Source organism: Triticum urartu, chromosome 5A, assembly GCF_056163025.1.
Source record: "Triticum urartu cultivar PI428250 chromosome 5A, HENAU_Tu73, whole genome shotgun sequence".
Classification (NCBI taxonomy): Eukaryota; Viridiplantae; Streptophyta; class Magnoliopsida; order Poales; family Poaceae; genus Triticum; species Triticum urartu.
In genome coordinates, this window is record NC_141877.1 from 36,896,375 (window position 1) to 36,918,489 (window position 22,115).

Genomic DNA, 22,115 nt, shown 5'->3' on the forward strand with positions numbered 1-22,115 from the left:
CTCTAGCAAATTGCACCCCAAAATATCAGACTCAAATGCAGCACCGTCATCCAGCCCCTAGCTTGCCCTCTCTAATCAGGCATGCAAAACCACCATACCTTTCTTTACCCCATCTCCATCCATCCAGCCACACACATGATTATTGGAGAGCTACTACTAGTAGTACTAGTGATGCTCACACTCCCCCTCCCATGCATGCACTCCCTCTCTCTCTAGACACACACCAATCATTCTCACTCACATACAACCACAAACCTACACCTACACAACAACAATTTTTTTTAGAGACAACACAACAATTAGCATGCATTTACTCTCTCTCTCTCTCTCTCTCTACTTCTCTCTCTCTCTACTTCTCTCCCTCTCTCTCTCCCTCTCTACCTCTCCCCTATAAAAGGACATCTCATTCACACCACAAGTCCACAGAAACCACGAGCTCAAACTCAAATAAGCCATAGCTAGCATAGCAGGGAAGCTAGAGAGCCCAAAGCGTATACTGCAAACACATGCTGCCGCTGGTGAACATGCAGGCTTCTCCGGAGAAAGAGGCCAGCAGGCAGCAGCAGATGATGACCAAGGTGTCCATCTCCATCCTGGTGATGGCGCTGCCGGTGCTCTACGTCTCCGTCCTCCGCGTGCCGCCCGCCACGCTCTTCCGGGACACCACCTTCTGGTTCCTCATGTCCAACTCCATCATCGTCGTCATCGCCGCCGACTCCGGCATGCTCTTCTTCGGCTCCTCCGCTTCCGCTTCCCCGGGCGTCGACGACCGCCCATTCGTCGTCTCCAACTACAACGGCGACGCAGCGGCGGTGCCAATGGTTAGCGTCTCCAGCGACGAGCCGCTGCTGCCTGTGGCCGTCGTCGAGGACCAACCGTTGGTTGTCGCGAGGGACATCCTCGTACATGGCGACACGGCCGTGGACAGCCATGCACACGCATTGGTTGTACGAGGCGAAGAAGATGCTCGGCCGAAGATGGCCATGTCCGGCAAACCGTCCTATGCTTACCCCACCGGTGAGGGTGACGACGACGGCGTGGTGGTGAAAGCGAGGCTGACGGCAAGCAGGAGCCTGGCGAGGGAGGAGAGGGCGGCGAGGAGGCGGCGGAGCAGGTCCCACTCGCACGCGCTCGTGCCCGACACTGACACGGTGGTGGTGCAGGACAAGAGCGTGGTCGTTGTTAGGGACGAGAAGCTCCGGCGCACGGCCACGGAGGGCCGGCGCCAGCCCACCGCCGCAGAGGAGGAGGAGAGCGAGTACTACGCGCGGCTCTCCGACGAGGAGCTCAACCGGAGGGTGGAGGACTTCATCACCAGGTTCAACAGGGAGATCAGGCTGCAGGTCGAGAAGGAGGAGCTACAAGCCTGATCTGATCGATGAAACCTCAGTCCAAAAACGCAAGAATTCCACAGGAACCAGTTCAGTTCAGTTCCTGACGGTCGAAAAAAATTCCTGCCTTCCAAACGGGACCTCAGCCGAAGCTTCGTGCCGCCATGTCGCGACGCGTGTCGCGCCGCGACCATGTACATGTTGTTCTTAGGAGGTTGGGGGTATTAGCTGTCTAGTAAGTTAGTAAGGAGCTTCCTCTTTTTTTGGGTAGATCTTCTGGTGCAGATGGAGTGAGAGTGAGTGAGAGGTACATCAGCGACAGCGAGATTGTAGCACTTCGATGAGGCTTTGTAATATTTTGCATGCATGAGAACAGTGAATAAACTAAGAGAGAGAGAGAGAGAGAGAGAGAGAGAGAGAGGGAGCAAGGGAGATGGATTAGTAATATATATCTGTTGTGCCATTATCTAAAAGATTATGCTATATCTTGTTTACACTAGCTTCCATTGACAAACAAGCTGTACTCTGTCTGTACTTCCTGCAGGAAGATCTTGCCCTGTGGAGAATGGTCAGAAAGTGGGCCCACCTCAAGAGAAAACTATATTTATACACAGACACCCAAATCTTGGTCATGTGCAGTAAAAATGCTAAAATGGAAACTTTAAGTCAGTTTGAGAATTTTTAAACTGCCTAGTTGTAAGTTGGATAAAAACTTTAAGTCTGCTCACTTGATCTCCTTTGGCGAATCAACTGAAGATCCTCTTCTGCAATCAACTGAGGGATCTTGTTTTTGCAATGGACTGTCTCTGTGACAAGATCTTGTCCTGGAGATCTACACAAGTACACAATCGTTTTTTATTAATGGCTCCCGAGGAGAATCTAAATCTGTTATTTTGTAGTGTATCATTTATTGGTTAATCTGCCTTGACATGAGGATCCAGATGCAGGGGAGGAGCAGAGCAGCTGCATAAAATTAAATACTAGGAGACAGTGAAACAGCTCCTGTCATATATTAGTACGGCTTGCCTGCCTAATTGCACTATGAGTGAGTAGTAAGTAAGTAGTAACTCATGACATAAGTAGGGAGTTTAGATCTTGAGGTACTGTGAACAACAGTCAGTTGATGGGCATCAGGCTCTTAGATATTTCTTGGGATGAACAGGGTTAAAAATATTTGTTAATTTGTTCACTGTTATTTGGTGGTGTTAACTGTTAAGTGAGCATGAGTTCTTTCTTTCCCATCTTAACACAAGGAAAAAGTCTTCGTTGCAAGCAAATTAAGCAAATGAGTAAAGTAATTAACCAATCACTTACTACTTAGCTGGCTTGCTCCATGGTTAATCAAGCTCTATTTTATCATTTTGTTAAGCTTATGATTGATGGCTTGCTAGAAAAGGTCAGAGAAGTTATCTTAACACCACATCATCACCCAACCGTAATAAAGTAGAAGACGGGCATTGACATAGCTACTGATTACTCTGAGGTGTCATGCCACGTCTGTAATTCTTGTGACATGAAACTTACTAAAAACTGTGTAGTCAGCATGAATGATTTGAACTAGCTGGTGAGCACTCTCTGATTGAGATGAATCAAATCATGTGGAAATCATGCACTACAATTATTTGGAGAAAGCAATAAGCGAGACCAATATCAGGTTGAATTCCAAGATGTCACGGGATTCATTTCGCCCCCTGCCAAGGGCTTCAAGTTTGCACACAAAGATAATAAACCCTCTAAATATATGTTGTGTCGGCTTGATTCACTACAAAATGTGTTCCATTTTGAGCCCCTATTTATCATCGGTGTTGTTGTGGCTACTCCCATGTATTATAGTTCCTCATGCTGAAATTAGAATTTTTATATATATCGTGTGACAGCTTGGGCAGCAAGATCAAGCCAAACCACACCATGCTGGAAAGAACAAGCTGATCTGATCGACTGCAAAAGTTCAAATTTAATATGTGTTGTCTCATCATGTGTATACACCAACACCAACCCATGGTTGCCTTGGAGATAAGGCACAAAGCCCATGCGTGCGCCATCTGGTTGAAATGGTTAAGGATGGGCACAAATACAAGCAACAAGACAACACACTTGTGTCTAGCATATCAGATTTGACTTTGTCCCACACGAAATATCCTTGGCTTGACCTGATTGCACACCTAGATCGCGATATGTGTGAATTGATCCAAGCCAGAAGATCGGTAAAAGTTTTCGGCGAGTGTCTGCTTTTTAGCTACCAAACCTTGATACTTTTACATTAGTTACTCACTCACTCCATACGAAGTGTCCAATTATAAGCTTTATCTTGGATATGTTGGGCTTTCGAAAGATTGTTCATGGTTCTTTGGAATGCTTTCTGAGTGAGGTTTCCTCCGACGTTGCTGTGGCTTTTTCAAACCATATCTGTTCGCCGATATGTTCACGTGACGGAACGATTTGTTGAGAATGATCTTATTGAGATGAAACGACAAAATACCGCTGAATTACTAGGAAAAAAGAACCTTTAGATAAATAGAGTAGGCAGCATATCACAGGAGCACACCAAATTAAGAAGCGACCCTTATGCTTAAAATATCTTCTGGAGCCTTGACACGTTGGAAAACTTGGACCTCATGTGTTAGACTCTGCAGGCCGACTGCAGGACACCTCGCCAAACTTAAAAGTGACCCCCGTGCGCTGTAACCTATCAAATTTGGTTGCCTGCACCCAATGGCAGCACGTACCATAGGCATTTGTTGCACGGAAATGCGGTCGAAAGCGAACACATTGACGCAAGGACGAGACATTTAGGACAACGAACAACGCACCAAGAATATTGCTGCAAAGAGGACAAATAAAGACATGATTTATCTCTATGAGGTACCTTTCAGTCAGTCATTTTCTTCTTGGCATATGCATCAGGCTAATGCAACTGGTTGAGTAAAGCGCAGATTTGTAAAGATCTCTTCTTGAGAAGATCTTGGGATGAGCACATGTGTGATAATTTTTTTTACTAGGTCTAGGTGCATAGTATTTGTTGCATATGTAATCTTTTACCACTCCTGGTTATTAACCAAGAATGGATCCTTGATTGCATGGGTTCTTCAGGTGCCACATCCTCTCCAGATTATAACGGTGCAAACTAACCAAATATTTTTGGGATCTGACACACTAGTATGAGAAATGAGTACAGCTCTATATAGAAATAAGATAGTAGTTTCCGCTTAAATTCGGAACAGATAATTCTTCTATTAAAATGAGATTAAATCTCAATGTCAGAAAAAAAAAGATTAACTGCAAACAAGGTAATCGGCAAAGGTAAACATCCAGCTAAGCACAGGCTGAGTTGATTAGCATGGACGGATGGGGTATCGACACGTGTCGTACCACCGGCCGACCTCTTGTGACTTGACTTGTAAGCCGAGGTGACAAGAGCTAGCACCAACTAAACTGGCGGCGGTTGGCTCCACCTTTCCTAACCCTGGAGATGAAGCTCAATCAGGGAGCCTGGCCATGCCTCCCTTGACGGAGACAAACGTTTTGCTCCTTTCATCTTAGAGCTCCATACAATAGGTCTTATCGTACCTTCTAGCAGCCTCATTTTTTTCGCCAAAAAAAGAGTTTTATAAATTAGGCAGAAATTTTACTAGAAGCCTCAAACAAGCACTCATTATTATTATTTTTGCCAAAATAGAGCTTTATAAATGCTGCCTCTCTGCTCTGCCCTCTGACGGACCACAAAATATGCAAGTTTGCATGACGTCGAAAAATGGGCGTGTACTACAAGTGAAAAAAGGATCAAACTGGTAACCCAAAAAAAGTTCAAACTGTTGAGAACTTGGAAGCTCTTGCCCAGGTGCTCTTTCCTTGATGATGCCTTGGACGTGTGACAGTATGAGCTGAAAGGGATAAACATGATCGATCTGGGATGTTGAAACGACCAGCCTCCCAATAATGCAGCAGAAAGAGATGGCCGGCAGGCCGGCCGTAGAAGAATCTACACTGCTGGAGGAAAAAGGCTACTTGGGCGGCGGAGTCCGGCAGAAAGAGTCGGACTCAGATGTACTGTACTGTTCTCTCGACCCAATTGCACGTACATGCCTTCAAGGAAAGGGGTGTGCATACATTTCCTACAAGGGAAAAGCGACGTTTGGTTGTATGGTTAGGGTGGTTGTCCTATCAGGATCAAGGATCAACGCAATACCCTCAAACGATCTCACTCAGGCCCTAGACTAGAAGCCTTAGGCCACCATTGATCCAATCTAGGAATTTCACAGCACGCGGTTTAACTCCGGCAGGGAACAGAAAGAAAAAATCCTACGAGCCAAAGAAGCCAGAATTAAAATTCTACGTACGAAACAAAGAAGGCCAACATTATTTCACAAAAAGGAATACCACGCTTGGAGTCAGGCAGCCCCTGCTTTTTGAGATGAGACTGATTCTTGGTCTTCCTGATGGGAACAGGAAGGAGCATCAGCCAATAAATCAGATTTCCTTTACCTTAAGTTGCTTCTTCACAGGTGTTGACTGGCCAGCTTCCTCATGTAGTCATGAGCGCTGTACTTTTGATGTGACCTGTGTACTGTATGCAACTCCAGCTTCATTTCTTTTCTCTGAGGTTCTTATTAGCAACCATCACCTTCTAACCTTTTTACACTCCAGTCATCACCAAGTTTTTTTACATGGAGAGAAAACAGAGGATGCTTATCCAGAAATAAACAACTTGGGCTCTTGTAACAAGACGCCAGTAACAAACTAAGCCTGGGCATTGGCACGCCGGCCTGTCGGGCCCAGCCTAAAAGCCTCGACGACATCCGGGCCAGACTTAGGCTCCTCTTTTAGCCCCAAACCCAAAAAACCCTAACAGAGCTTTTTTGATATTTTTTAAAAAATAGGTATAATCCTTCATTGATTATTCCGAAAATGATTTATTTATTAATTTTGAAATTATCAAAAGTAGCCATTTTCTTGGCCTGGGCCCAGGCTTGGCGTTTCCAGCTTTACACGGCCGGGCCCTTCCCGAAACAAAGCTCTGCCCAGTCAATGCCCAGGTTTATAGCAAACAAATGATTGCTGGAGAGACCAAAAGCCTGGCATCCGGGCCAGGCTGGGACTTCTCTTTTCGCCCAAAAAGGCCCTAACAGAGCAAAATTTTTATATATTTTTTTAAAAAATAGGTATAATCCTTCATTAATTTATTCTGAAAATGGTTTATTTATTAATTTTTTAACACAAAAAAAAACAACTATTTTCCTGGCCTGGGCCCAGGTTTAGCATTTTCAGGTCGGGGCTTTACAAGGCCTGGCCTGAAACGCAGCTCGACCCACTCTCAATGCCCAGGTTTGCAACAAACAAATGCTTGCTGGAAAGACCAACGTTGCTATGAGACTCATTTTGTTGGCCCAACTCTCTCTCACATCAATATTTTGCTACAGTATTATTTGTCTTACTAAGGCTCTAGTATTGGAGAGCTTGTTACTGTTGATGAGATGAGATCGTATCTTTTATCTTACCAGAACCTCTTGAAGAAGCATCATTGAGCAGATGGCAGTAAAGAATGTAGCAACGAGACAACTTGCATTGATTGAACAGAGAATGTACATCGGAGATAATTAAATGTTTAATAAAACCTGTTGCTCACATCAGTTCCATACACTATGAGATTCGGTACCGACCGTACAACGGTGTCGATAGGGATGGCGAAGTTCACCCCAGATGAAATTCCAGATCCTGCAAACACAAAGACACGAGGATCCGTCAGTGTGCAGACAAGCTTTTACTTCAGTATATCTGCTGCACTGAATCCTGCGCACTGAGAGATGGTCCACTGGTGGCTGTATTACACGTAGCTCTACATTTCAGTTGTGAGATCTGCCCCAAGAGTTATGTGTGCCAGAAGCAGGGGTAGCATCATGTCAATCTAGGTACTTACATATCAAGCTGGTGATCTATGACTACTAGTTTCTAGCCGGTACAACCAATAGGTTTGACGAAGTTGCTGTGCACCTATCATTAAAGGAGTGAAAGTGATCCACCACACCATCTATGGAATGAAAATAGTGTAATCTTGACAGCGAATGTGCTTGAGTTTTGTAGAAGAAGAAAAATCTAACTTCCCGGAGAACCAAGGCAGAAAATGGAATAGCTTAACAACGGCGTAAGACACTTTGCCTACCGCCTAGGGAATATCATGAAAGGGAAAATAAATATTGATCTTGACATTCTGTTAACCATTCCTTTCCTTTTTTTTTATTTTTTTGAACTGAATATTTCATCACATAGAAAACAGGGCTTAATAGAAGAATTCACAAGGCATGAAGTTGCATTGCTTCGGTTAGTGCCACAATATGTTAACAGAAGATACTCAAGGATTAGCACATACTTATTGCAAATATTATTACCTGCCGTACTTGCTTTCATTGTGCAAAAATAAAGCCTACTCTAAACCATGCCATGTAACAAAAGGAAAGCCAAGGTGCCTCAACAGTCAAGACAGACAACAGGAGGGAAAACAAAATATCTTCAGCAAACCATCTTTTGATATTGATGCAATACCTTTACGTGTGAATGTAGCTGTATTAACTCCAATTACATGGCCATAAGAGTCAATTAGTGGGCCTCCTGAGTTACCTGTCGATATTAGCAAATATTGTAAATATTGTTATATATTATTCAATGCATGTTAGAGGTCAAACTGAGCTTATGTGGTCAATGAATTGTGCACAATGAGGAACGAGACTAAAGAAATGAAAAAAAATGGAACATAAGTGATAAGAGGAACAGTAGAATAAGAAACACATAGTTACACACCAACTCTTTCGAGGATTAATGGGCTGGTGCCTCCTAAACGGTAGTTTATCACACTGAACCATGAGATATGCACACTGAAAATTTGATCTCTCCCTTCAACTAAATGTGCTTCTATGGCTTTGTATGTGACCTTTTAAAAGCAAAAGGAGGTTGGTGCAGTATGCATGTGGTGTATTTCTACGTATGGAGGGATGCAAATTACAATCCAACTATTAATGCCAACTTGACAACCCCAGAAGGTCCCTATCTGACTATCTCCCTGCAGTCGGAACACATCACAAATCCTTTTAGCAGACACCATATCTAGTACTAGTATAGATAGACCTTAGCAGACTAGCAGTACCTCCACAGCTGATTCTCAACCTTAACTAGACTATTGTCAACATATATACAGAAAATATATCAAGAATTTCAGAACAGTTAAGATCAGGACAATGGGGCCATCAGTCCACTGACTAGCTAAGGGTATCAAGAAAAAACCTCCTGACTTTTCTTTTCTAAAATCTCATTGAGAAAGTTATACAGAAGAGTTTACTTATGGGTTTTAATTCCTGGATTTCATCCACCAAGAAGGATTACGCATTTGGGCCAAATAGATTCACCCATGCTGTCCCAAAAGGTTACTGTCTAAACTCTAAAGAACAATCCTTCACCAACAAGTTATTATCCATAGTTCCATACAATATAAGTGTTTTCCTGTGTAATTTACTGGCAATACATGATATGCAGTGAAGCAAGATATTACCAGCATTTATAGCAGCATCTGTCTGTATGGCCCCACGAATCACCCTCCCATTGGGAGATGGTATCTCCCTCCCCAGTCCACTAACTACCTATAGGATACTTCAGATCACAATCAGATAATCAGAATACTTTGACATATCAAGGGAGCTTTAAAATTATTCAAAATTCCTGGGGTGCATCCATCTTGGAATGATGAACCTCCGGCAATTTAAGTAGTTGGTACTTAGCAAGGAAAATGGATAATTTTAAGGTGGCATTACCCCAGTAGTTAAGGTGTGTTCATATCCTAAAGGGTTCCCAATGGCAAAGCAGCTCTGCCCAACTCGTAAACCCTGTGACGTGCCAAGCAGAGCAGGCCTCAACTTATCACCATCAATATCAACCTGCAGAACAAATCTGACTTCAAAGAGTGCAACATGGAACCAAATTCATATCACTACAACTGCACTACTCCAGCCAAAAGAAGTACAATTGCAAACCTTCAGAACAGCAAGATCATATGTTGGATCATATCCTATTAGCCTCCCTTCCTTTGAGTAACTAGTGCCACTTGAATCCTCCAAGAACACCTACAAAACCATTAAACAATGGCTAAAAAAAGGCATATACAACAGTCTCTCTTCTCTCTCTAAAAAAGTCATAAAAGGCAGAACCGCAGAAGTACTATCTTTAATGACTAGACTGTAAGAACGGAAGGGAGAAACCTTGCAGCGATGAGACTCAGATCCATCCCCAGCTAATTTTGCAACCACATGGTAATTTGTCACCTGATGCACCAACATAAACAATCAATTAGAAATTTCAACAACAGATTAGATGATTCAAGATGAATAATATTCCCACAGTGTGTTCTAGCGAAAGACAAACATTACGTAGAAGTTCCAAGACAGATAGTTACTGAAAAGTCTTGCGGTATAACATGATTAGAAGTATGGTTCTATCAAAGTTTTAAGAATCGATTTAAATTAGTGAAATGTATCTGGTTGGAGACATAAAAGTAAAGTAATAGTGGCATGCCAAACTTAGTCCAGAGATCAAAGGTTCTACACTCAATGTGAGTGAGTGCGTGAATCAACTCTGCGGGTTTGCATCAAACAATGCAAGCCTGCATCCGCACAAGCAAATAAAAACCCAGAGTAAGAAGACTACAACCGAAGACAAAAGCAAAAGGCTGCACAAGGGGGGAAATGCCACTGGAATTGCCAATTTTTGTACTTGTGCGGTACCAGATATCATTGAGATGTCAACCGAGCTCTAATTCTGTCACTAATTCGCATCAAACAGTAACCAAATCGCACGCACAACGTCCGACACTGTCTGCTCCCATTTTATCTGAAACTCATAAAACTGAACCCAAAAGGAAGGAAGATTAAGGCGCTCACAATGTGGCCCAGGGAGTCCCACACGAAGCCAGAGCCGGTCCCCTCCACCGTGGCGCCCCCCTCCTCGTCCTCCACCGGCTGCGCTCCCCCGCCGTCACGTCCCCGCCTCCGCGGCGGCGGGGCGACTAGGACGTCCTTGATGAACACCACAGACGGCGTCGCCTCCTACATACAGTGACAGACAGAGAGAGGTATTTTGGGGTTTCGCGAAATGCTCTGGTGAAGCGGGGAACAGGAATTTGGGGATGGCGATCGTACCTCGAAGAGGCGGACGACGTGGGGCTCGTCGACGTCGTCCTCGGCGCGGGCGGGCAGCGGAGGGGGCGCGGCGACGGTGGCGAGCAGGAGGAGCGCGGCGGCGGTGCCGCGGCGGGTGGGGGAAGGGGCTGGGAGGTGTGGGGTCCGGCGCGTAGGCGGGGGCGGGGGTGGGGCTGGGCGGAGGAGGAGGCGGAGCAGCGGCTGGAGCGCCATGTCGCGTCGAGGGGAGAGGCGCTCGTTCGTTCGCTCCAAGCGCGCCCGCTATCTGATGCGTGGGGCCGGGAGTGAAGCGAACGCGGTCAACGTCTGTTTACGCCTTCCTAGTCGGAAAGCGGGCATGACCCACGTGAACCTCTTCGACTAAACTATTGCTCTTTCTCTTCTGCAACCTCTTCGACTAAACTATTGCTCTTGCATCATCACATCTTTTTTATTATTCAAAAAAAAAACAGGCATGTGTTTCACTCCTGCAGCCTCTTGGACTAAACTTCTATGTTGAAAAAAAGCTTCCGTCGTCCATGGAAATAAGCACGGAGCGGTGTATCTTTTTTCCGACTTCTCCCTATCGCGGTGGTCCAATACTGCGATCACAGGAGTTTTGATGACCAACATAAATGTTTCCAGTTGCGGAGCCAGAAAAATAGAGGAGGGCCGAGTATTGTTAAACCTTGTTGGGGTGGGCCGATCCATCAAAAGCACCCATTTTTAGCAAAAAAAAGTACTGCTACTATTCATATATTAGGCCAAAATCACAGATGTTGGGGGGAGGGGGGGGGGGGGGGGGGCACGGCCCTGGCTGGCACCCCCTGCCTCCACCACTGAATGTTTCTCCCTATCTTCTATCTATCGTGATGATCCAGTGATGTGAAGTTAGAAGTATGGCGTAATGTTTTTTTCTTCTTGCTTCCACGAGGGTCCATCATATTTCTCACTTTGTGTGTGTTCTGACACAAAAAATCATTTAGAGAAAATAGTAGCATGTCGTCTCTTTCTTCCGAGAGTCATCCACTCAGACTACTGCTCTCTCCACCACTTGCGAGCTAAATTACTCACTTATTCTTGCACCATCGTTTTTTTATGTTATTTGGAAATAGCAGCATGTTTTCCTCTCCTATAACCTCTTCGGCTAAACTTCTGTGTTGGAGAAAAGCTGCCAAAAACCATGGCATAAGTATAGTTTTAAGGTTTTCTTACTTACATAGTATTAGCGAGGAGCTGGGAAGTTCTTTTTGTTTATTTAGCAGCATTTTTTGTGAGTGCAACATTTAGTTTTATTCCATAGTTGCAACGGTTACAAACTTACAATCCTATGCTACAAGCTGCTCGATACATAGGGTTCCTTGCCGTAGCCAACATGTACTACTAACTTCCGAACGACCAAAGTCTGTGAGGCAATGAGCAACCCATGTGTACTATTAGACATAATGGGAAATAAACTCAGAATTTATGTCCATAATATAGAACTTATATCTAAGTTATCCTCCTCTCTTACGTGGAGTCAGCTATCCGGCAAGCTTTGGTGTCCGCCATATCTATAGTTTGTAGTCTAGCAGACATATTTCCTGTCACGTGTACATACATACTCGTATACTAGCTACATAGCTTTCTACTTTATAAATTTCGTCACACCTAAAGAATATTTCTGCCTCCGCCACTGCCTCTCCTTTTTATCCGAAACATGCTAGAGACGAGCAGCGGCGGAGGCAGAAAAAAAAACAGAGATAGAAGACTAAGAAAAAAATAAAATTGGAAAGAAATCTAAACAAACAATAATTATGAGCAAATCAAATGCAATCCTTTATACAACAAAAGGGAAATGAACATATAAAAACGGAAAATGAAAGGAATAAAAAATAAAATATAAAAACAGGAAAAAGGAAACAAGTTTTTTTTAAGAAGGAGGAAAAGGGAAAACATTCTCCTCAAGTAAGAAAAAGGAACAAGGAAACAAGTAAGAAAAACGACATGGAAAGAACAAAAAAAGATGATAAAAAAAAGGAAGTCATCTAATGGGCCGGCCCAAGAAGTGAAACAGAGGTAGGGTTCCATCCGCAATTCCCCAATCCCCCAAACCTCTGTCGCTGGGTCTCCGGCGAGCTCTCCGGCCATGGCCAAGCTGAGAGCCAACGCCAGCACCGGCCATCTCCGCGTCTACGGTACGTCGCTGTCTGATGATGGCGCCCTGCCGTGGAAGGAGAGGGAGCAGGACACATCACTCCTCCGCAAGATCGAGCACCACCGCGACGAAGCCGTCAAGCTGCTCGCCTCGCACCTCTATCTGCGACGGTTCCTCGATGCGGCGACCTCCGTCGGCCTGCTCGATCCGGTCTCCAACATAGTCGTCAGCGCCCTGCTTGCCGCCGCCGCAGATCCCGTCGACGGGGCCTCGGCGCTCGTCGGCGTCGACAAGGACATGAAGCAGCGCTCCCTCGACGGCCTCGTCGCCTTCCTCACATGCTTCTTCCCTCACCTCACCGACTGGGAGGCCGTCAGGTACCTTGTCCTCGCCGAAGCCGGCCCCCTCATTGCTGCGCGCATCGTCGTCGAGGACCGCCGCACCAAGTGCTTCCGCCCAGGCTCCGCGGCCACCAATGGCGCCCTCAAGCTCGCTCTCAAGTGCGCAATGGTGGCCGCCAAGCACCCGTGTCCCTCCGAGCTCGCAGGCGTTTGGCTGTCCTTGTGCTCCTCCCTCGACACCCTCGAGAAGGCCGTCTCCTTGCTCTCGGCGGTGCGGCCCAATTCCCCCGGCGACATCCTCCACACTCTGGCCAAGCAGACGGCAGATGTCCCTTGTCCTGCTCCTGTTGGCATAGCCAGCAGCCTCATCAGGCCATGGGAGCTTGCAGCCCGCCATGGGAGCTTGCAGCCCGTCGCAGTGAGCGCGCCGCCAAGGTGACCCACCAGTATTCTTGGTCACTAAGGCGAGTGCTCCTACATACGATCCATGGTTTCTACCTGCAGGCACTGGCCAGGTTGCCGGGCGGCGAGCTGAGGTCTCGTTACCACCGTAGCATGCTCAAGGCTGGCCATTGCTACGGCCCTTTCGATCCTGTCACCAACATCATCGTTAACACCATCTGGTATGAAGCCACCTTCCCACCACTGAGTCAACTGGACGAGCTCGACATCCTCGGCACCTTGAACCTGATGCGGATTGAAGCACAATCCTTTTACGGACTTGTCTCTTTCCTCTGCACCCGTGACAAAGATCTCAACGCCGATCAGGCCATAAGGTTCCTGCTCAACACGGATCTCAACATGACCGCGACAAAGCACTGCAGCAGTGTCCAGGAAGAACAAGAAACCTTCAGGGCTGCTGCAACTGCGGCATGGCACCCCAGACCCGATGCCCAAGCAGGATTCCTCAGCTCTTGCAAGACGCCTGCAGTCCTGTCACTGCTGTCAGATAATGGGGGACAACAACAGCTCTCTTCTCAATGTGTCCAGCAGCTTGCCATGCTATTGTCATCTGCTTTCCATTCCACTGGCATTTTAGTCCAGCAGAAGCAACCAGTTGCTATTTATAAACGACGGCTCGATCTTACCATGTATGAGGGACGCATACAGCGAAGGGCTCATAGAAGAATCTCCAGAAAGGTCAAGGCTGCACTAAGCAGATATGAGGTGCAGAATTCAGTGAGTTAGTTTATCCCTCAGATACCTCTATATTTGTTTGTGTCCAAATTCCATCAACCAAAATCCTACTTGATCAAACAGCTGGTGGAACTTGCTACCGACCTCCTTTGATTAATTAATTACCCCGCGGACACCTAAGCACTTTTTAATAGAAATTCCATCAGTTAGAAGGCCTGCTTGATCAAAATATGTGGTGGAACGAACTTGCTGCTATCGACCTCCGTTGATGCTTATTAGCTTGTCTGAATAGGCTGCATTTCTTGTGATAAGCCCATAATGTCCATTTAGGTATTCCTTTTGATTATCCCGCTGAGCCGTGGCCACCACAGCACCATGTAAACAGAGTTTGGACAAGGCCAAGAAGATTTTTGTTTGAGTGCATGATTTGAGCTAACACTTGGACCAATGGGCTGGGTGGCAGTAGAAGCATTGTTGGTGGGAGATGTAGAGTAGTTCGCAAAGTAGTGCTATAAGAGCAAATTTGCTATGAGAGCGAAGTTGTTTTAAAAGATGAGCAATTAGTTTTCTCTTAATTCTATGCCACATTTGCTGATTTGCTCGGTTTTTTTTCCCATCTTATAGGAACAAGCATGTTATCAGCTTCATGTGGTCTGCGGTGTGAATACACATGTGTCTGGTCCTGACGAGAGTATGCACTCCATCATGATGCAAAAGAAAAAAGATCCTGTTGAAGAGGACTACTACCACCACACACATGCCAACTTTCTGGTGACCCGGAATGTTGGCTCTGTAGGTTCAGTTCCAGTACTCTTCTTTGCTGAGCTTAGCAACAAGAACGACGACCAGGATAGCCAGCTTCTATGCTGCCCTGTGGAGTTTCCACTACCAGGGGCTGGTGTATATATATATATATATATATATATATATATATATATATATATATATATATATATATATGCTCCCGTTCTTTTGTTTAAGATTCTTTTTTCATCAGATTGATAATGATCTTCATTAACTGTTCTCATGCTCATACCGCACACGGCTACCCATATACTCCCTCCATCCATCCATCCATTTGAGCCCATTTGAGCGACAAGCTTTTTGGGATGGAGGGAGTATATGATAATACACACACACACACACGCACACAGTCAGCTAACCAGAATCTAACTTCTGAAGTCAAGATAGAAAGGATATGTTTATATATTCTGCAGGTTAAATACCAGTGGTGCCCTTTTTGTTGTAAAAAATAAGTGCATTTAAATCCATGCTATGATTACTAATTATGGTCTGCATATGTGTGGCAGAACCAGTGCGCTGCCTTTTCTGCGAGCAAGAGGGGATCAGGATTGTACACCCGGCTAGTGGGGAGGGATTCCATGGGCACGAGGTGGAGTTTGAGAAGATGGTTCGCGGGGAGGATTTATTCGAAAATGTCGACTATCCAGAGGAGTACGACAATGATCGCATACTAACTAATAGCAAATTTGTTACGGACACTGTGGCTGATGGACTCGATGAGGACTGCATGTACCTTGGTAGCGATGACTTCAGAATCAAGGAATCCGACGGTCATGAGTCGGATTATTATGGAGAGGAGTAGTATATATAGTCACGGTATGGGGTGTCGTATTCACTTCACTGATTATCCTTGATTAAGTTGTAGCTAGTTTGTTTATTCATAGTTTGCTCCTTCCTTTTATATTGGGCAGGTCTTCTGAAAGGAGGTGATGAAACCAAGCTTGAGGAAGCGGTCAATCAGTTGATGGCGATGGTGACGTCGCTTGCTGGTCAGATACTTGATGCTCCGGAGGAGTGTGACAATGTCGACTATCCGGAGAAGTGTGACAATGACCGCATACTAAGTAATTGCAAATATGTTACAGACACTGTGGCCAGTGGACTCAACGAGGACTGCATGTACCTTGGTAGCAATGTGTAACACCCCTGTCCTGATCGAGGTGATTGGAGTAGGTTGGGAAAAGGGGATCAGGGTAGGTGAGGAAAGCGTGAAGAGGAAGGAGATGAGAACGACAGCAGAGAGGGATGAGGAATAATTCTCGTTTCAACAGCCTGTTTGATCTTGCATACATCTGCCTCTTAAGTACAGGACTCACTCACGCGGTTCTCCACCAGAGCCCACCCACGCCCCTGGCCTTGGGCCCTACATGTCACACACACACACACACACACACACACTCTGACCTCAAGGTCCCACATGCTAGTCACACAGTAGCACTAGGTGTATCTGGTGTGACACAATGACTTCACCATCAAGGAATCGACTGTCATGAGTCGGATGAGTATGGAGGGGAGTAGTATATTACATATATAGAGAACGGTGAGTGGTGTAGTATTCACTTCACTGATGATCCTTGATTAAGTCGTAGCTAGTTTGTTTCATAGGATCAACAAGTCTGTTGGCTAGTCCTACAGATATACAGGTTGACATCAAAAGGTTCTTGCTAAGTCACCCATAGTGATTTTGATGAAAAGTAGTACATGTGGTTGCCAACTCTGGAAGAAGGATGAAAGCAAATCGTTTTCAGCCCATTAAAGACCTGTTTGCTAAAAGATTGTCTCCCTGGAATGAAGAATATCTTTCTATGGGAGAAAAGGAGATTCTTCTTAAATCTGTAGCTTAGGCTTTACAAACTTATGTAATGGGGATTTTTAAGCTGGCTACAAGGTTCCATGATGATTACAGAAAACTTATTAAGATTTTTTGGTGGGGAGAGGATGAGGGTCAGCGAAGTGTTGCTGGGCGTGGGATACTTTGACTTGATCACTAAACCCAAAGAAACAGGTGGCACTGGCTTTAGAGACACCACTCTCTTTAATCAGGCTTTGCTGGCTCGCCAAACATGACGACTGATCCAATACCCTCAAGAGTTTAGCTGCAAGACTCATGAAAGCAATCTACTACCCGAGAGGTAATTTATTAGAAGCCGTATTCGCGAATGAAGCTTCGTCTGTGTGGTATGGTATTGAACATGGCCTGGAGCTGCTAAAAAAAGGTGCCACCTTGAGAGTGGGATATGGTAAGTGCATCAGGGCCTGGCGTGGTAATTGGCTTCCCCGAAATTACGCGAGTATCATCCTTAACATGAGCGAGCTTGATGATTGAAAAGGGGATTTTCCTGCCTGGCATTATGAAAGAAATGACTTTTCTACCATATGTGTGACTAAGGCATAGCCTAGTGGTGGGAAGGGGCTGATGTATTCCCACCCACCCAGGTTTAAGGCATGGTACTTGCAATTTGGGTTTGTTGCACCAACTATACTGTAGGGGCTTCCCTTACAATCTTTCTGTCAAAAAAAAGACTTTTCTACCCTGATGATTACCTACACATTTGCTTACAGCCTCAAGAATGATGAAAGTGCAAAACCTGGGACAAGTGCGGCACAAGTGCGGCGGGAGATTGCTCAAGAAAGATGTGGAAGCTAATATGAAACTCCACTGCTGAATAAGGTGAGAATTTTTGCTTGAAGAGTTAGCCTGGGACAACGCTTGTCCTGTTTGATTTGGTGCTACAGTGGACTATACTAAAGCCAAAGTTTTGAAAAACAAAAAGTGGAAATCCTAGAGCTTTGCTTCCGCGGAGCTGGTCCCAGTATTCTGGACCGGATTGGCTCTTGCTGCTTTTTTCAAGAAATTGCCAGACAGAAGAGGACTGGTTCTCATGATTTTGTGGAGAGGCTGGCACTTAAGGTGTCACCGAAGGGATCTAAGCCGTGAAATCTTTTAGTGAAGACCAATGTTTATGTACCGGCAACATACGTTATTGCTTCAGTGACTGTAATTTTTTACCCGTGGCGCGAGAAGACGCCCGTACGGACGTACGGCGCTTTGGACACACGTGACGACTCTTAGCGCTAATGACGTTGCTTTATTCTTAACACTCCCTCTTGTACAAAGCTGCTTCTTCTATGTCTTGCATCCTTGTATAACTTTGAGAATATTGCTCTTAATCACAAGCGTATATGATCTTGAATAACTCCTCCAAAAAAACCTGTGAGAAAAATATGAGGAGAATAGAACTTGATATGTTGTTAAAACTCCATTAAAACCCAGTAGGGAAAATAAGGAGAAAATGTTACAACATATGTTATCGTCTCTTTGATAACTTATATGAGAAAACCTTGAGGATAAAACTCATTGGTAAGTTTAGAGGACAATTAATATGTCTTGTATACACTCATTAAAAACCCCGGTAGGGAAAAATAGGATGTATGACATATATTCTTATGTTGATATTACCTCATTAAAAACCAAAAACCTTGATGAGAACCATGAGAGTAAACTCATAAAGGGAAAAAGAGTGCAATATAATATTTGAACAGGTTATGATTCAGAGAGGCTCTCCCCCTGATCTTTGCAAATCTCGAAGTCGTCGCATACCAATCCCATGAACATATTTTTCAAATGTTGAAGCTGGGAGCGACTTTGTGAATAGATCAGCTAGATTATCGCATGATTTGACTTGCAAAATGTTTATCTTCCCTTTCTTTTGTAATTGATGGGGAAAAAATAATTTAGGAGAAATATGCTTAGTGATATTGCTTTTTATGTAACCTGTTTGCATTTGAGCAACGCAAGCTGCATTATCTTCGTAAATAATTGTTGGAGATTTGATAGAACCTTTACCACATGATTTTTGTATGTGGTTTATCATTCTGCGAGGCCATACACATTCACGTGTTGCCTCAAATAAAGAGATTATTTAGAATGATTGGTGGATGTAGCCACTAGGGTCTGTTTGGAAGACTTCCATGATATGGCTGTCCCACCATGTAGGAACACAAAAACCAGTTTGTGATCTGGCATTATGGGGGTCAGATAAGTAGCCAGCATCAGCATACCCAATCATATCAATGTCCAAATTCACTGAAATTGAAAGAATAGGCCAAGATCCTTTGTGCCTTGGAGATATCGAAAGATATTCTTAACTCCCGTCCAATGGCGTTTAGTAGGAGCTGCGCTATGTCTAGCTAGTAAATTCACTGCAAATGCAATATCAGGCCTGGTGCAATTTGCAAGATACATGAGTGCTCCAACGTCATTGAGATATGGAACTTCAGGTCCTAATATCTCTTCTCCATTATCCATTGGTCTAAATTGATCTTTCTCTACGTCTAGAGATCGAACTACCATAGGAGTTTTGGATGGATAGGATTTCTCCATATTGAATTTCTCCAATATTTTCTGGATATAGGCGGTTTGATGAACCAAAATACCCAAGGGAAGGTGCTCAAGTTGTAATCCTAAGCAAAATTTGGTTTTACCCAAATCCTTCATCTCAAATTCCGTCTTTAGGTGATTGCGTGCTTCATCAATATCTTGTGTGGTTCCAATGATGTTCAGATCATCAACATACACAGAAATAATGCAAAATTCAGTTGTGGACTTCTTATGAAAACACATGGGCAATCATCATTATTGGAGTATCCTTTTTTCAAAAAAAACTCACTAAGTCGGTTGTACCACATGCGACCCGACTGTTTTAAGCCGTATAAAGACTTATTTAGTTTTACACAATATGTGTTGCGTTTTGCGTTTGGATTCGGGATTGGGACTCCATCAGGAACCTTCATGTATATGTCCGAATCAAGTGAACCGTAAAGGTAAGCGGTCACTACGTCCATCAACTGCATAGATAGACAATTTTGCACTGCCAAAGATATAAGATATCGGAAAGTGGTTGCACTCATTACTGGAGAATATGTTTCAGTGAAATCAATGCCGGGTTTCTGCGTGAAACCTTGTGCTACGAGCCTTGCTTTATATCTCACCACCTCGTTGTTCTCGTTTCTTTTACGAACAAAAACCCATTTGAATCCCACGGGGAAAAATCTGGGAGGTGTAGGTATTGCTTCAGTGAATACCTTTCGTTTATTGAGTGAGGCTAATTCTGCTTGGATTGCATCCTTCCATTTAGGCCAGTCGGAGCGTTTCTTGCACTCTGCCATGGTCTTTGGATCATGATCAGTGAGAAGGGTATCTGCAATCTTTTCAGCAAAATATATGTCACCAGTCGTAGTCTTACGGTCAAATGATTCTCGAGAATCAACGTAGTTGATAGAAATTTCCTGCATCCTTAGTGACTCTTCGTGATTTCCCAATACGATTGAGTCTGGGTGTTCCGATGTCCCAGTTAGTTTGTGCACAACTGAGCTGGGTTGTGGAGGTTGTTTTTCCACTGGGTGTATATTACCCATTTGATGATTATCAACGCTAGGTTGGTTTACATTTACTGGTTCAGAGAGTTTCTTTCTCTGTTTCCTTTGTCGCTTGTGAGGAGCTGAATCTTGTTCCGTGGCCGTACTTCTCCCCCTCTTCCTTTGAACAGGGGGTTGAGTAGTTTTTGTTGGTACCTCCACTCTTTCGGGCGTGTTTTTAGCAGGATTGTAGGATTTGGTAACACCTTTATAGTCAGTAAATGAATCTGGCAGGTTATTTGCAATGTGTTGCAAATTAATTATTTTTCGAACTTGAAGTTCAGTTTCTTGAGTACGTGGATCAGAGGAGGAAATGCCTTGGGCATTCCAATCGATTTCCGGGCATTCTTTTTGGTACTTGATGTCTCCCCCTAATGCCGGGAAATGGTCCTCATTGAAGACGCAGTCAGCGTGACGGGCTGTGAACAGATCCCCCGTGGGGGGTTCAAGGTACTTGATTATCGACGGTGATTTGTACCCCACATAGATCCCCAATTTTTTGTGTGGGCCCATGGATGTACGCTGCGGTGGTGAGATTGGCACATATGTGGCGCATCCGAATTTACGCAGATGGGAAATATTTGGTAGATTTCCACGTACTAATTGCAGAGGGGAAGTGCTGTGATATGCAGTTGGTCGCAATTGGATTAAGTCAGCAGCGTGTAAAACTGCGTGACCCCAACAAGAAGTTGGTAAATTGCAATTCATTAATAAGGGTCGTGCAATGAGCTTAATTCTCTTAATTAGAGATTCGGCCAATCCATTTTGAGTGTGGACATATGGGACATAGTGCTGAACTTCAATGCCTAATGCCATGCAATAATCATTGAAAGTATGTGAAGAGAATTCAGCAGCGTTGTCCATTCGAATTGATTTAATTCGATTCTCAGGATAATGAGCTTGCAATTTGATAACTTGTCTCATTATTTTGGCAAATGCATGGTTTCGTGTAGATAGTAAACACACATGCGACCGTCGTGTAGATGCATCTATTAGAACCATGAAATACCTAAAAGATCCAGACAATGGTTGGATCGGACCACAAATATCACCTTGAATTCGTTCAAGGAATTGTAGTGGTTCTGCTTGAATTTTAAGATATGAGGGTCTTAAAATGAGTTTCCCAGTAGCACATGCAGTGCACATAAAATCTGAAGATTGTGGGAATTTAGCTTCATTTAAGTCATGACCATTGGAATTGTAGATAATTTTCCTCATTATCCCTATACCAGGATGACCAAGGCGATCATGCCAAGTTTGGAATGCATTTACATTCTGAAAAATTACCTTATACGCAACGTGCTCTACGGGTTTTATGTACGTGTAGTACAATCCTGATGATAAAGAGGGAATTTTCTCAAATATATGTTTGCCATATCCGTTGTCTTTGGTAAAGAGGAGATATTCCTCTTTGTTATCTTCATAAGTTCCAATGTGGAAACCATTTTTGCGGATATCTCTATAACCTATGAGGGTACGAGTTGAATCGGGATACAATAAAGCATCCTCAATTACAATTTGTGTACCCATAGGGAGGGTAAATATGGCACGTCCTTTGCCAACAATTACCGCATCGCGTCCAGCGATTGTTAGAATATCTCCATTCAATTTTGTAAGAGTTTGGAAATACTTTATTTCCCTAAGTATAGAGTTTGTGGTGCCACTGTCCACAAGGCACATTTCCTCCATTGGATTGACTCCCGTAGAAATCTATATATTAAAAATGTGGATTTTTCGGTTTAATGAAAAACACTTTATTGGATATATAGAATACATACAAATTTTATTGATA

At 44.2% G+C, this 22,115-nt stretch overlaps 2 protein-coding genes and 1 non-coding gene across 3 annotated transcripts; 2 read left to right on the plus strand and 1 right to left on the minus strand.

The window, feature by feature from the left end:
- Window positions 1–413: 413 nt before the first annotated feature.
- LOC125507702 (uncharacterized) lies at window positions 414–1,830 on the plus strand. Its single transcript, XM_048672186.2, has one exon. It carries the CDS (start codon window positions 507–509, stop codon window positions 1,368–1,370), a length of 864 nt encoding a protein of 287 aa, XP_048528143.2. The 5' UTR covers window positions 414–506; the 3' UTR covers window positions 1,371–1,830.
- A 5,041-nt stretch (window positions 1,831–6,871) lies between these two features.
- On the minus strand, window positions 6,872–10,751 carry DEG5 (DEGP protease 5). Its single transcript, XM_048672185.2, has 8 exons — window positions 10,508–10,751; window positions 10,250–10,414; window positions 9,572–9,634; window positions 9,347–9,436; window positions 9,128–9,250; window positions 8,869–8,956; window positions 7,869–7,943; window positions 6,872–7,043 (listed from the first exon to the last, which is right to left on the minus strand). The coding sequence occupies exons 1-8, from the start codon at window positions 10,718–10,720 to the stop codon at window positions 6,934–6,936; spliced, it is 927 nt and encodes a 308-aa protein (XP_048528142.2). The 5' UTR covers window positions 10,721–10,751; the 3' UTR covers window positions 6,872–6,933.
- Window positions 10,752–12,528: 1,777 nt separating this feature from the next.
- Window positions 12,529–18,006, plus strand: LOC125507703 (uncharacterized). Its single transcript, XR_015603875.1, has 4 exons — window positions 12,529–14,143; window positions 14,726–14,999; window positions 15,412–15,721; window positions 15,817–18,006. It is a non-coding gene; the product is annotated as an uncharacterized LOC125507703 (transcript).
- The last annotated feature ends 4,109 nt before the right edge of the window (window positions 18,007–22,115 follow it).

Excerpts from the sequence above, each read along its gene's own strand:
- LOC125507702 (XM_048672186.2), top strand. The coding sequence starts at position 507 with ATGCTGCCGCTGGTGAACATGCAGGCTTCTCCGGAGAAAGAGGCCAGC.
- DEG5 (XM_048672185.2), bottom strand. The coding sequence starts at position 10,720 with ATGGCGCTCCAGCCGCTGCTCCGCCTCCTCCTCCGCCCAGCCCCACCC. Across the intron at positions 10,415-10,507 it reads ACGTCGTCCGCCTCTTCGAG|GAGGCGACGCCGTCTGTGGT; the intron begins GTACGATCGCCA and ends CACTGTATGTAG. Across the intron at positions 7,044-7,868 it reads AGCTACATTCACACGTAAAG|GATCTGGAATTTCATCTGGG; the intron begins GTATTGCATCAA and ends TTGTGTTTGCAG.